Genomic DNA, 14,521 nt, shown 5'->3' with positions numbered 1-14,521 from the left:
TCCATGCAAAATTACTTCTGATATATGCACTTTATGATCCTGTCCTTGTATTTTCCACATGAACAGTGTGACCTAGCAAATACAGCACAAAGTTCTGGTGGTTGAAAACAATCATTGTCATTGAACACTAAGTTATGCGCTGCAGATGATAGGATGCTGACTCAGCCTCTCAGGTAAGAAGGGAATCTGGACCAATCAAGTCCTAACATTAAGATGAGTCTGCTATAATGAAGCCAGACCTTAGTCACCATGCTTTAGATAATGAATCTACAGTAATCGCCAGGTTTTTTGCTATTTAATCTCACCCAAAGGGAATTCACGCAGTGTCTTGAAGCACCTCCATCCAACTAACAAAAGGCATACAGGCCTTTTTATATATACTAGCAGTTATTGTCTGTGACAACAAGTTAACCAGCATTATTTCAAGATTATGCTTATATTCCTAAGGAGATAATATTAAACTTTTGAAGTTTTCTTATCTGAAAGAAAACATCATATGAAATAATAACCATACAAGGATAATCCTAGGGTTACAAGAAGCAGAACAGGATCGTAGAACAGGTTTCATAAAACAGGTATAAATCAGACTTGAGGGTGAATATTCCCAACAGGTAGCACTATTTATGGTCTTGTGGATCTTGATCTTCCAGATGACTATACTACTCAGCTGCTCTCTGCACCACACCTGGTTGATAACACTTTATCTTCCAAGAGCAAAAAATACATTTAGAAAGGACACAATTAGCTAGAACTAAACGTAAAGCTATGGAGATATTGAAATCTCAGGCTTAATGAAAGAATGTAAATATTACAAATGCTTAACATGAAAGTTTTTGTGGTTTATATAATTTTCTGTTCCACTTCCTCCAAAGTCTTGTTTTAAGACTGAGGAAATGAAGCTCTTGCTAAACTAGCTTTTAAGTGACAGAACTGGGCTTTGAGTGAAACTTATCCTTTTCAAAGTCTGAGCTCCTTCTACTGTGACAATGTATGACTTGCAAACTGTTTTAAATGTATTGTTTTACTTAATTTGCACAGTGACTCAACATGGTGCTCCAATGTTGATGAGCTTGTCTAAAGACCATCACACTTTATTCATGTATCTTAACACACTGTTCACACTTTGTTCACGTATCTTAACTGCCTGACATTCCCTCACCCTTCCTTCCTTCAAAGTATCCTACCTGCCCCTTAAAAGTTTTGTAGCAGTCTGAACTATTCTCTCTTCTAAATATATATTTTCTTTTTAATGATTTTATTCACAACCCCTCACATCACTCCATTGGTGAATGTCTTCCTTCATACCTTGAATTTCAATATAACTTGGGGAGGACCAAAGAGTGCAAGTATCTGTTCAGTCCAAGATCTGACAGCCAACACCTGGGCACCTCTCACCTGTGCCCACCATCTTGGTAGCTGTATCCTCAGAAAGGATCAGACACATTTTTTTTCTGAACTTGTTTTAGTTTCACCGAATTGTGTTAAAAGATATTTTGCTTGTCTCATGCCAGAGTACTAAGTGAATCACAGTGATTTCTCAGCTATTGCTGATTCTACTGAAGTACTTAAAATTTTTATCTATCGAATAGTTCCTCTAACTAGTCAAGTTATGGCTCTATATTATTTGAACATTTAACAACTGTTTTATCAATCTAGAATTTAACAGTCCCATAGAAGAAATGCATTTTAGATAATCATCTTCACTAAATAAGGTTGGGAGCAAAAGGAGAAAGTAGCTGTAAGACTAAAATGTCCTTTCTCTTTCCATCAGCATGACCTTGAAGAAGATATTAAACACCTGTACCTCAGTTTCCAATATGTCAAGTGCTGGCAATAATGGTCTTTACAACATTGAATTGTGGCATTTGAGTGAGAACATGTATGCAATGCCTGGCACATTGCGAAAACCTCAAAGGGGTTGACATTAAAAAATATATTTTTACAACCTAAAATTTTTGAAATTGCTTTATTTACTCCATCATCATGTTAAATGATTTCATTATTTTCTCAAGTGCTAGTATCAGAGTTACTAAATAAAATAATTAGAAAAAGCTGAAAATGAAGATGTTTGTCTCAACCATGGATAGGAGAAAGATGGTCACTAATTGGTAAATGGGCACTAATCTTGAGTCTGTCATTCCTTAGGAGGCCAGTTACCTAAATCAAGAGGGGGTTGAACTAGGTGATTGCCCAAATGTCTTTAAGCTCAAAAACTCCTCAGGCAACATCAGCAATGACTTTATTTCTAAGTACCCTATGCATGGCCCTAGAGGTCTTTAAAAATTATTTAAAAATCCAGAAAAAGTAAACTCTTCAGAGCAGATTATCCCCCTGCCACCCCAAAGAGCCAATGGTTACTATATACCTGGTTGATAAGTGTGATGGGAATGAGAGAGGGAGTTGCAAAGAGACACCCATCCCCCTCCCCCCTTTTCTTGAACCAAGGCTTGGATTCTCATTTCATTTCCTGAATACCCTGAAAACTTGTTTTTGTCTCATCTTAGAAATAAGGTCACTTAAATAATGAGTTGAGGGCCTCCCTGGTGGCGCAGTCTACGAAGCTAGCTGCAGCCATTGAAGCATGAGTTTGATCCGCGGCCAGGGACAAGCCCCACATGGCTCAGCAGACCTCTCCTGCCTCACGTGCTCCTTCCCTCAGCAGTGTATTTCAGTCAAATTGCCTGTTCTGTTCCCCACTCTCTCTGATGAATCCTCTCATCCCCCACACCTGTGGCCTGTACCTCAGTTCTTGTATGCATAAATAAATAAATCTTTTAAAAAAATGAGTTGAAATAGAAGAGAACCCAATCTCTATGGCCATTATATAGATCCTAGCCTTCTGATTAGTTAAAATAATTTTTTAATGCTCAAAACACATACACATACACACATACACACACATATACACACACTGTAAAGATACAAGCTTGTTCTCCATGTGAGCTAAATCCATACAGCATTGACATTGGATGCCCATTGACACTGTGTTAATAGTCCTCTGCCAACTAGGAATGTTGGCAGCTCATATGCTTTTACATTATGGGGTGCTGTGGGGAGCAATGAAATGTCTGAAGCCTGCTAAGGATTATTAAGTGCTGACAATTCCCCTTCCAGGTAATAGCTTTTGAGCCATAAAGGCACAGTTAAGTAAGCACTTCCATTTTAATATCAATTTCAAGAGATAAAAAAGATTTTAAAATTCCATAATGTTTAAATTTGGTACTGTTGTTTGGGAGGTGAAGAAACTGTACAGCCATGTGCTTTTTATGAAGGGATAATTGCCGGCTTCAAATCTCCATTAGACTTTTTATCTGGTTAAATTGTGGAAGCTCACAATGAAGGAGACTCTTTTCAAGCTGAAATTTGTTCTTGCACAGGAAGCTGGGAACCTGTGCAGCCAGACTGCAGTAAAGGTGCATCTAAGTGCCTAAGTTAACTTTTTTTTAAAAGATTTATTTATTTATGCATACAAGAGCCAGAGGAGTGGGGGATGAGAGGATCCATCAGAGACAGGGTGGGGAGCAGAACAGACAGAGCTTTTTTTTTTTAAAGATTTATTTAGTTATGCATAAGAGTGTTCGGGTACAGGCCAGAGATGGAGGGGGTGAGAGGATTCACCAGAGACAGAGTGGGGAACAGAACAGGCAGATTGACTGAAATACACTGCTGAGGGGAGCAGCGGGCCAGTGAGGAGAGGTCTGCTGTGCCATGTGGGTAGCTCCTTGGCAGGCCAGGGATTGAACTCGTGCTGCAGAGGCTGCGGACTGCTTCATAGTGCGGTGCTTAACCCCTTGCACCACCAGGGAGGCCCCAGAATAGACAGATCTACTGAAATACTCTGCTGAGGGAGCAACAGGGAGAAAAGAGAAGTCTTCTGTGCCATGTGGGTAGCTCCCTGGCTGCGGATCGAACTCGTGCTGCAGTGGCTGCAGATAGTTTCATAGTGCTGTGATGTATTCCCTTGCACCAACAGGGAGGCCCTAAGTTAACTTTTATCTAGTGAAAATTTGTTCTTCTTCAAGCCTGAATTGTGGCAGTGGTTGAGTCCCAAAGGACTTCATCAATTGACTATCTTCCCTCTTCTGAACTGCAGCTGCACCGTTTTCCCTCAGCATTTAAACATGTCCACATTTGTGGACATGTCTTCAAAAAACAAGACAGGACTCAAACTCCCTTGGCTCCTAGATCTCCATAGAGTTTTCTTTCTCTCCCTTTAATATCAACTTATAATTTGAACTTTTGTTTTGTGAACTTCTCTATTGCCCACTTATTTTATAACTCACTGTGATCAGGTTTATGTCTTCTCCCCTCCCTTTCACAACTGGGAAAGTTTGCACTGTATTCTCAGGAAACCTCTTTCAATGTTTACCTTGACTTTCCTGGGACCTTTGCTATTCTGATCACTTCTTCCTAGAACTCTCCAGAACTTCCTAGAATCCTCTTTTCTGATTTTCTTCTTACCAGTGGTTATTCCTTCTCAAGTTCGTTCAAAGTCCTTATATGTTGAGATTCCCTAGAGTTCTGAAGACAGAGCTTTTAGAGTCCAGGATGTAATCCCAAGCATTCCTAAGATTTTCTCTTCTACCTTTAAATTACCAACTCCTGTCTCTGCTCCACAGCTGTTTTCAGGACTCAGATTTCTGAGGCTAACTTGGCATACTCTCTTGGATATCTCCCAGACATCATAAATTCATTCTGTCTAAAACATCTGCTCCAGCTATAACTTGCTTCTCTTCTAATACTCTTATCTCAGTAAATGGCTCCACAAGCTAACCTTTAAGTCTTGAAACTTACCCATTAGTTGTGTGTAGTATGAGGCATAAGAGAAAGATGCCAGAAGCAGACTTCCAGAGTTTGGTATCAGTTCTCTCATTTATAAGCTGTGTCGTCTTGGGTGAGATTTTTACCTCTCTGCTTCTTCCACTGTAAAATATAAATAACAATACCTATAATCACCACACTGTTGTTATCATAATTAATTAACTTTTATAAAGGACCTCACTACATAACTGTTCACATCTTCTGTTTTAGTGCATATTCTACATAGACCATAATACTCCCTTCTACTTAAAGACACTTGGTATCACCCATGACCCTTAAAATCCAAATTTCTCTATTACCTGTCTGGACCCTGTGTTGAGCCTACACCCCACCTCCAGGGCTCAACCCCAGGCAGAAGCATTTCCTTGTGCTCTACTCTCTAGGTCTCTTGTTGTCTTCTTCATTTCCCAGTTTTCCCCAGTTTTCATCCACTGGGGCCCTAACAACTCCTTCTTAGTCTGCAAGTGTCAGTGTGAACGTCACTCTCAAGGGCAGCTCATGTCAGACTGGTTTAGTGCCCATCTCTGAAGCCCTACATCACCCTGTGATTTCCTGTACAAAGCATGTATGTTTCATCAATTCACTGTAATAGATTCTTTGTCCTATTCCTCCATTAAGCCATATTCTCTGTGAAGGGAAGGACGGTGTCTCTTTAATCCTCAATCTGGTTGTTCAGAATATCCTAGACGTTGAATGCGTGAGTGAACAAATTTTGCACTTGAATATCTGGGTAGGACTTACACTGAGGAAAGAAATGGCATAAAATATGAATCTATGGACTCTAAGGCAAAAAGCTAGAAAGTTTGCTCTCTGGTCTCCTAGGAAGAAAAAATATAGAATGTCTCAATCATTAATTTAATATTAAATATTTAATATCTTAATATTAAAATTGACAATTATTTGCAATCATTTTTAAATATTATAAACTTTGAATGCTTGAAGATGGGCTTCATGTACTTAAATGAATTAAATTACAGTGAAATGCTTTAAGTCTCTTATTATAACACTGAATACAGTTTTTCAAATTATGACACACCCATCCACATTTCTCAAATCTTAGAGTTGAAAATAAAAAGACACTCAATTATATTTGCTTAATGAAAAAACTACGTACCCAAACTGCTTCATTTTTACTTGTGGGATGCTTCTTACCTTCATGGAGTCACTCTGCTAACAATTGAATCTTCTAAACCAGGTGCAGTTACATGATAGACAATGTGATTCTACTGATGAATGGTGCATTGCAAAAAAAATCTGTGAAAGAAATTCTGGTGAAATGCCACCCATTGGGCCGGTTCACAGAAATGGAAGCCGTCAACATTGCAGAGACACCCTCTGATCTCTTCAATGCTGTTCTGGTTGAAACACCATTAGGTATGAATGCATAAGTTGTTATACAGTTGTCTGTGTATGTCATCACAGTCATCAGAAGCTGTACATTCAATTCACAATTTTTCTCCATGAATGCTATGCCATATTATGCAGATTCCTAAAAATGGAATGGACATTAAAGAATCATCAGGTAGTCCATGTCTTTCATTTTTCAGTCAGGACAAATGAAGTAGCCACTCCAGGATCACAAACAAATCATTTGTAGCCAAGAAGGTGCTGGGTCTCATCTCCCAACATCTAAACCATTGTACTTTGCACTAGATAATAGTAAGTAAATAAATGAATAAAATTTTGCAAAAATTTAATTTTTAACTGAATTTTATATGATTAATTTCTTACATTTTTATTTTAAATTTGTATCTAAATAAGTTTGCATATAAGAAATTTAGGAAGCTTAATAATGTAATTTTTCTGAGATGCTCAGAGTATATGCCAAATGACCTGAAGTTTAGATTAAAAATAATAGTATCTTACTATGATAGAATTTTAAGGCTAAATAAGGCACAGTTTAGTACAACTCAATGCTTGGCATACAGGAAGGTTGCCAGTGGTAAATATTACTGTTAGATAATGGAGGTGATTTTTAAAAGTAAGACTTAAAGTGAATAGTCCCAAGATATTTTGAAGATTAAATAAATTAAGGTATATCCAAAGACTAGTGTAAGACTTAAACATAGTCGATAGTAAATAATCTCTCCTATTGTCATCACTACTGTCAGTCTGATTGCCTGTATCTGTGTCCTCATCGGGGGTGAGCACAGGGTCGTTGGTTCAGGAGACATTATTATAGTTTATAATCATGTTGTGGATAATATACTTCATTTGACATTCTCTGTTTTCAGCTCCATTCTTTCAAGATTGTATGTCTGAGAATATTCTAGATGAGCTGAATATTGAAATACTACGAAATAAACTGTACAAGGTAACAAGCTCCCCATGTATTGTTTTTCTTTATTACATGGTATATCATAGCCAGAGTTCTTCACTAAAAGTTATTTCGTCCACTAGCCAACTGTTGAGGTTGTGAAGAGTTATACCTACCTGATATGTAGCTTTTCTTGTCCTGGCCTGTCTTCCAGGTAATACATATGTGTCAGTTTTTCTCAGCCAGGGAACTATTGAAAGAAAGTAACATACCCCCTATCTCTTTGCATGGTGCCTGGAACATAAAAGCTGTCAAGAGGATATGTGTGGTGTGCAGTGGATAGATTAGTTGGATGAACCATATTAATCCATTTTAAAGCAATCAGCATCCATTGTGAACCTTGTGTTACACAGTGTCAAACTCTGTCCTCAATCCTGTTCCAGAGAACCTGTCAACAAGATTCTAATCAACTGCTGACAATGTGCAGCATACCAAGATGACCAACTTGTGGACACTACATCATATGTACCATTTTGTATAATGTAACCAGATGTTTGGCTGGACTATGCTGCCAATTGGAAGTAACTCTCTAATGTAGAGTAAAAGAAATCTGTCCATGTTCACTCTTACACACATACATCTTTGACTACTTCATTCAGAGTAACTGAATGATATATACTGCCATGCCAAAGAAATTGTATGTTAATCTGAAACATTGCTGTGTAGGTTATTTTCCAGCTGTTTTTTTAAATATTTATTTATTTGTTTATACAAGCACTGGTACAGTCAGAAGCATGGGAGGGTGAGAGAATTCACCAGAGCCAGAGTGGGGAGCAGAGCAGGCAGACTGATGAAGTACAGTGCTGAGGGGAGCAGTGGCGGCAGGAGAGGTCTATGTGGGACCCTCGCTGGTACCCGGGGATCAAAATGGTGCTGCAGAGGCTGTGGGCAGCTTTGCAACCCAGCACTCAACTGCTGCGCCACAGGGGAGGCCCTATTTTCCAGTTTTTAAAGAGAGTTGTGGCCTTACAATAGGCATCCCTGAGAGATAACTAGTAGAAGGCGCTGTTCAGAGCAATTTATAAGCATGAACTTATTTAATCCACTCAGCATGATGATGTGCTCTCCTTAGTCTTCAGATGAGAAAAGCAAGGCACAGAGAGGTAAGATTTATTTGGTAGAAGTCAGTTAGTTAGTGAGTTATAGTATTGGCATTCAACCATAGCCCAGACTCTTTACCCCAGACTCTACATTGCCTTTATAGTTTACCTTCATGCTCAAAGTCATCCCAAGGGTGTCTCCTGGGCACTAAGAGAGATTAAATGTTAGCGTTGGTCCAAATGACCTAAAATAATTTTCTGATCCATAAAAGAGAATGGCACTCTTGTTAAAATAGCAAAAGTTAGCCATGTGACATAATCCAAGAAGCATGCAAACAATGGTGCTTGTTAACTAATTATGAGGTATGTTAAGTGTGATTTTATTCTTTTATGGAATTCTTTCCTAGGTGTGCAGTATGGTACAAAATAAATTTGTGCCAAATTTATTATAAAATATCTCCCTATGGGAGAAGTATTTCAATTTTCATCAAAGTGTTCAATAAGCCATGAAAAACTGATCTAGAAGTTTCCAAAAGGAAGATATGTTCATTGTATTGTTTATTATGTTTGTTTTTGAGTCTTACCTCGAGGCATTCTATAAATTCTGCAAGAATCATGGTGATGTCACAGCAGAAATCATGTGTCCCATTCTTGAGGTAAGAGTCCTTGAATTTTTTATGATAAATAATGTATATATACACTCTATTTACATAGTACTCTTTATATTTATCTTAGCAGCTCCTTTATCTAGCAATAAAATAGACAATACAATTTATTAATTACAAGTTTTCCACATAGAAGAGTTACTTTGGAATAGGAAATAATAGAGCTTGATCATGATTCACTTCAATATTGTATGAAGACAGTAGATTTTTAAAAAAAAATTTTTTAAGATTTATTTATATTAGATTTATAACTGGGGTACAGGCCAGAAGTGTGGGAGGTTGAGAGCATTCACCAGAGACAGAGTGGGAAGCAGAACAGGCAGATCCACTGAAATACACTGCTGAGGGGAGCAGCGGACGAGACAAGAGAGGTCTGCCATGCTATGTGGGTATCTCCCTGGCCAGCCGGGAACTGAACCCATGCTGCAGAGCCTGTGGACAGCTTCACAGCACTGTGCTCAACCCGCTGCGCCACTGAGGAGGCCCAACAATAGATTTTAATTAGCTAAAAATTTACTACACTATAGGTAGTTGGTGGACTTTAGGCATTCTTTTTTATTTTTTTAGGATTTATTTATTTATGCATACAAGAACTGGGGTACAGGCCAGAGGTGTGGGGGGTGAGAGGATTCACCAGAGATAGAGTGGGGACAGAACAGGCAGATTTGACTGAAGTACACTGCTGAGGGGAGCGGATGAGACAGGAGAGGTCTGCTGCGCCATGTGGGCAGCTCCCTGGCCGGAGATCAAACTCATGCTGCAGTGGCTGTGGCTAGCTTCATAGGTTGCATCTTAACCCCTTGCGCCACCAGGGAGGCCCTGTGTCTAATTTGTAAAGTAAACTTCATCTTATGTAGGTGTAGGAAAAACACGGGTAGATGGGGCTTGAAACTATCTATGTTTTCAGGCATCCACTGGGGTCTTAGATATTCCCTGTGGACAAGGGGACTACAATACTCTTTTTAATTCCTCTTTATCATCACAGAGTTCATCTGTGCTCAGAAGCCCAATTCCTTGAAAATATTAATCTGCCTGTGTGGGAGACTGAGACCAGACCTCCCGAGGACCGGAGGCACATGCTAGGCAGAGTTTGCTCTGGGTGTTTGTTACAGATCTCTCTCGTTGGTTTCCTAAATCACTTAATTTTTAAAAAATAAAAGATACCATTTGGGGTTTTTCTAAGCCCTTGCTTTGCCCTGTGAAACTAAGCTTTGTCTAAAGAGAATCTTTAATCATTAGATTATCTGTAACTTCACTGGTGGAAAGATATTTAAATAGCTTAGTGACTTCTGATTTCAAGAAAAACCTGGTAAGATATACCTTTTGGGCAAAAAAAAAAGGAGAAAATGAACTCTGAATAACTTTATCTGCATATATTTTAACCTATTATTCTGGAGCCACATATGATAAAATTAGTTCCCCTCAAATCATCTAATCATTTAAATTTTATGGTTAAAGACACCTTGCAATCCACTGTTAAAATTCTTAAAGTCAAAAACAGCCCTGAAGAAAAAAGTTTATCACTGGGAACTCAAAAAAACTATTTTTGTCCTTATTCTATAGAAAGGGGTGATTGATGAATAACATTTTTTCATGCATACTGAATGTCAGAAAACAAATTTGTCCCAGATATGCTGATCACATGAATAACCTAGTGATACTCTTTCTTTTCATAAATGTAGCTACTAGCTACACACCAGGAAGTCAGCAAGAAGTCACATTACCTATTGCTCAAAAGTTTAGATTCTACATGGCATAATTATTGTGGTTTAGAATTGGTTCCTATTCTTAATACCAACAAAATATGTGAAATAAAGATTATGCAAAAACTTGTAACCTTATAAACAATATACAATGTCACTATTAATAGCTAATGTTTAAGTGCCAGATGCTAACCTAGGTGTTTAGATACATGCATTCACTTGGCAATAGTACAAGATGTTTCAATAGTACAAGGGGATACTAAGGCATAGAGAAGGCTAATGTCACCCTCAGACAACCTGACTCCTATTCCTGTATGTTTATCTGTTGTCATATTACCTCTACATTAAACTTACCATTTACAATTCTTTTGACTTGAAGTAAATGCTAGGTCATAAGCAGAATCACATGAATATACTATAAAAATCAGAAATAGATAGGAATGTACTCGTAATACTCCACAATATGTAAAGGACTGAACAGTATTAAAAGAATGTACCTCTCTGGGAGGATTTAATTGAACTATTACATGCTCAGGGTTTTCACTGTCCCTTCCTATATCTACTATACAACCATATTAGGTTAGATTTTGTTCAAGCTATGTTAAAAATAAAAAAAAAACTATTTGTGCATTTATATAGAAATATCAGTTACATCTGGTATGCAGTTATAACCTTTCTAATGATATGATCAGAAGAGATTTATCGTTTTTACACATAGACATCATGCCATTACCTTCCCTTTCATTTGTATAACTAAACAGCACTTATAGTTTATAAAGTTCTTCCATATATATTCTCCTTTGACAGGAGACTTCAAAAGACTTACTCTGGTAGAAAAGAGCATATGGTAGAATCTAGGCTTGCATTTGAAAAGTTGACCTAATTACAAGATTGCCATTCATTATGGAAAAAAAAAGAAATTGATTTATGTTCAAGGCAAATGCACTATGGTGTACTCTTTGCCTTTATGCTTTTTGTTATTTGTTTGACTTTGCTATGTGGTTCACGAAACAGTGAAAAATAAGCACAGGGTGTATTTATTTCATCTCCCTGGTCAGGACTTGATAAGGCTGGACTTGATTCCAGTTCACTTCATTCTATTGCACTCAATCCCTCCACCCACTGCTCCCACCAGGTATTTCTTTCTTCCAGTAAGAAAGGGGCAATAACGTACAATCTGATCAGCCCAACTTTAAAATGTGCAACTCATAATGACTTTGAGCAAGTCAATAGTATATTGTTTTCTTTTGCAACAACACTAAAAACTGTTGGGTATTTTTAATTAACAAGTGTTTGTAGGGAGCAGTGAAAGGAAAGACATAGGACATCCAACATACACTGTGCCAACAGGACACCAACCCTCTGCAAATGGTACAGGGCTTAAGGGAAACTAATTCTACACCATGAACTCTCTTCCATAATCAGATGTTGGTCAAACTGTCTGCCAAGGATGCCCAAAGACAACATAGCCATTTTACAATTTCAAAATTATTGTTCTTTTCACTAAGATAATACAGATGTTTGAACACAAAGAGCTTTTAACTTCAGAAAATAGTAAGGTGGATATACAGAGTTATAATAAAAGTGAAATTTAAGTATAATAGGGAGTCCATGAAAATCACATCCAATTAGGGGCAAATAGAAAAAAGATGACATATGATGGGACTCTCAAAAACAGGTAGAATTTCAACCTGGAAGCTTAGAGAATGGGGTTTCCAGTGTTGTGGACAAAGGGAAAATGATTAACAAGGACAAGAAGCTGGAAAGTATAGGGAGTGTTCAAATAAACTATTGTATCATTCAAAGTCCTCTCTTGTTGGCATGACAATGTGACGCCTTTCAGGTATTCTCCCAGTGACCTGTCTGTCCTGCTTCTCCAGCTGCATGCCCAGTGTTGGAGCTGGTGCATCGCTCCTAAGTGTCATGCTTTACTTCACACAGCTTCCTCCTGCAGAATGGGCTCTTGCTGCCCTCTGTGTCTGCAGTGCTGTCCACCGGCTCTATTTCCCTCCTAAAATCCTAACATTTTAGAACTAGAAAACATGCTGAAGAATGGCTGGCACAATTATCTCTATTGTTGCTCCTATTGCCTAAGTTTTTATTTCAAGGTTTCTTATTGCCCTGAAATCTTCCTTTTGCATTTCTTCTCTTATCCCTAAAAGGTGTAAAATTACTGACTGTAGTGATTATATTCAGTAGCCAGGGGCAGCTGCTTCTGCTCCAACAGAGGCCACTCCCCTTTTCTGGCTCACCCATAATTTCCATGTGAGCAATCAAAGAATCAGGAACTAGCTCACATTCTCATGTTAGGAAACACCTGTCTTAACAAGAGTTCCGGTAAAATATGTTGCAAGTCTGGATTTGTTATTGGTTAATTAATTAAAAATAAGCTAACCAGAGGCTATCATAGAGACATTCATTTCTGCTTCTTTGTGCATTGGAATCTCAGATTCTGTGGTGTAGTGACATGCATCTCAGGAAGTGTGACCCTATGCCTCTGAATCACATAGAGTGCAAACCAATTTGACCTCAATTTTTAAAAATTTCACATTCTGGTTAATTAGGTCTGGACCATGGCCTAAATGTCTATATTGCTATCAAACTTCAAGGCAATGTCAAAGCCATTAGTCCAGGAAATGAAGCCAGAGTAGCAACAGTGTAGAAAATATTGGAGAATTTAAAAAGTAGTAGAATTATAATTTATTCTGTTACATTCAGCAAATAGTTAAGATCTTCCAATATCTCAAGCACTGGATATTAAAAAAGTTAACAAGAGAAACATGCTTCCTCAATGATTTTAGAATGTAGTGGAAGAAAATACCTGTAGATTTCAAAATAATGTGGTAAGTTCAGGGTACTTATATGAGAAAACTTTCTTAGCCCAGGGATACTTGGGCAACATCAGTTGTTGGAGAGAAACAGCCCATGCAGGGCAGTCTGAGATGAAACAGAGTAGGTAGGAAGAGAACCAAGAGACAAAGAAACATGGAGAACAAAGGAATAAAAAGAACTTTCAAGAAAGAGTGGGTAGATGTACAAAAGAGGCCTGACATTTGCTGAGGATCCTATTTGGCCATGCCACAGAGAAAACAAGCTATGAGCACACATACCTGTGAAAGACCCTGTGTGCCCATTATGCTAAAAATATAGAAACCAAGGCCCTCAGAGGAAGATAACTTTGTCCCAAGTCACATAATTCTTAGAGTTAGATTTTTTTTTCCAATTCGGGAAAGTTCAGCATAGTTAGATTTGTTGATATCTAACCTAGGACTTTAAAAAGTAAGCAAGACAATAAAAGTACAAGCAAATGATCTGTAGTATGAAGTATCATGATGTGAAAAATTATACTGACATCAGTAATCAGTCAGGGATGCTAACTTGGATAGCATATACTTTCTCTTCCCTTATGATTTCTTCTGTCCCTGAATGGGCCCTGACAAGTAGGCATCATTCCCATTTCAATGAAAAAGACGTCTGAGAGTCTAGTGGTCTACATGACAGACACATAAGTAACTAATTGCAGAGTCCCTGTGAACCAGCATTCAGTGGCATCTCCAGCCATTGGCCAGAATTGTGTTGTGTGAGGCTTCTCTGGCAAGCAAAGTTACTCCATTATGAAAGACTAGGGGAACATTAATAACACATGTCTGTATTATCATTAGATATAGATCTAAAAAGGAAGGCAAATCACTTCAGAATGAATTTGTCTACTTAGGTTTCAGTTTACAGCATTGAGTTGATGGTTAGATTTCACTGATTTTATGTCTTCAAAATTCAGTTTGAGGCCGACAGACGTGCTTTTACCATCACTCTTAATTCCTTTGGCACTGACTTGAGCAAAGATGACCGGGAGACCCTCTACCCAACGTGTGGCAAGCTCAATCCAGAGGGCTTACGCCTATTGGCCCAAGCAGAAGACTTCGAGCAGATGAAGAGAGTAGCAGATCATTATGGAGTATGTTTTTACTTTCCCTA

The 14,521-nt window shown here is 38.1% G+C and overlaps 1 protein-coding gene across 1 annotated transcript in view; it reads left to right on the top strand.

Moving 5' to 3' along the window:
• The window catches only part of ATP6V0D2 (ATPase H+ transporting V0 subunit d2), a 44,006-nt gene that overhangs the window by 25,032 nt on the left and 4,453 nt on the right, over positions 1-14,521 (top strand). The window contains exons 3-6 of the mRNA XM_037504462.2: positions 6,017-6,195; positions 7,056-7,135; positions 8,757-8,834; positions 14,325-14,501. Coding sequence (XP_037360359.1) covers positions 6,017-6,195; positions 7,056-7,135; positions 8,757-8,834; positions 14,325-14,501 — 514 coding nt within the window. The remainder of the gene's footprint in view (positions 1-6,016; positions 6,196-7,055; positions 7,136-8,756; positions 8,835-14,324; positions 14,502-14,521) is intronic.

The sequence above is a fragment of the Talpa occidentalis genome, unplaced genomic scaffold (assembly GCF_014898055.3).
Source record: "Talpa occidentalis isolate TD23 unplaced genomic scaffold, MPIMG_talOcc4v2.1, whole genome shotgun sequence".
NCBI classification, from domain to species: domain Eukaryota; kingdom Metazoa; phylum Chordata; class Mammalia; order Eulipotyphla; family Talpidae; genus Talpa; species Talpa occidentalis.
Note: the sequence above shows the minus strand (reverse complement) of the source record. Positions and strands in the feature narration are given on the sequence as shown.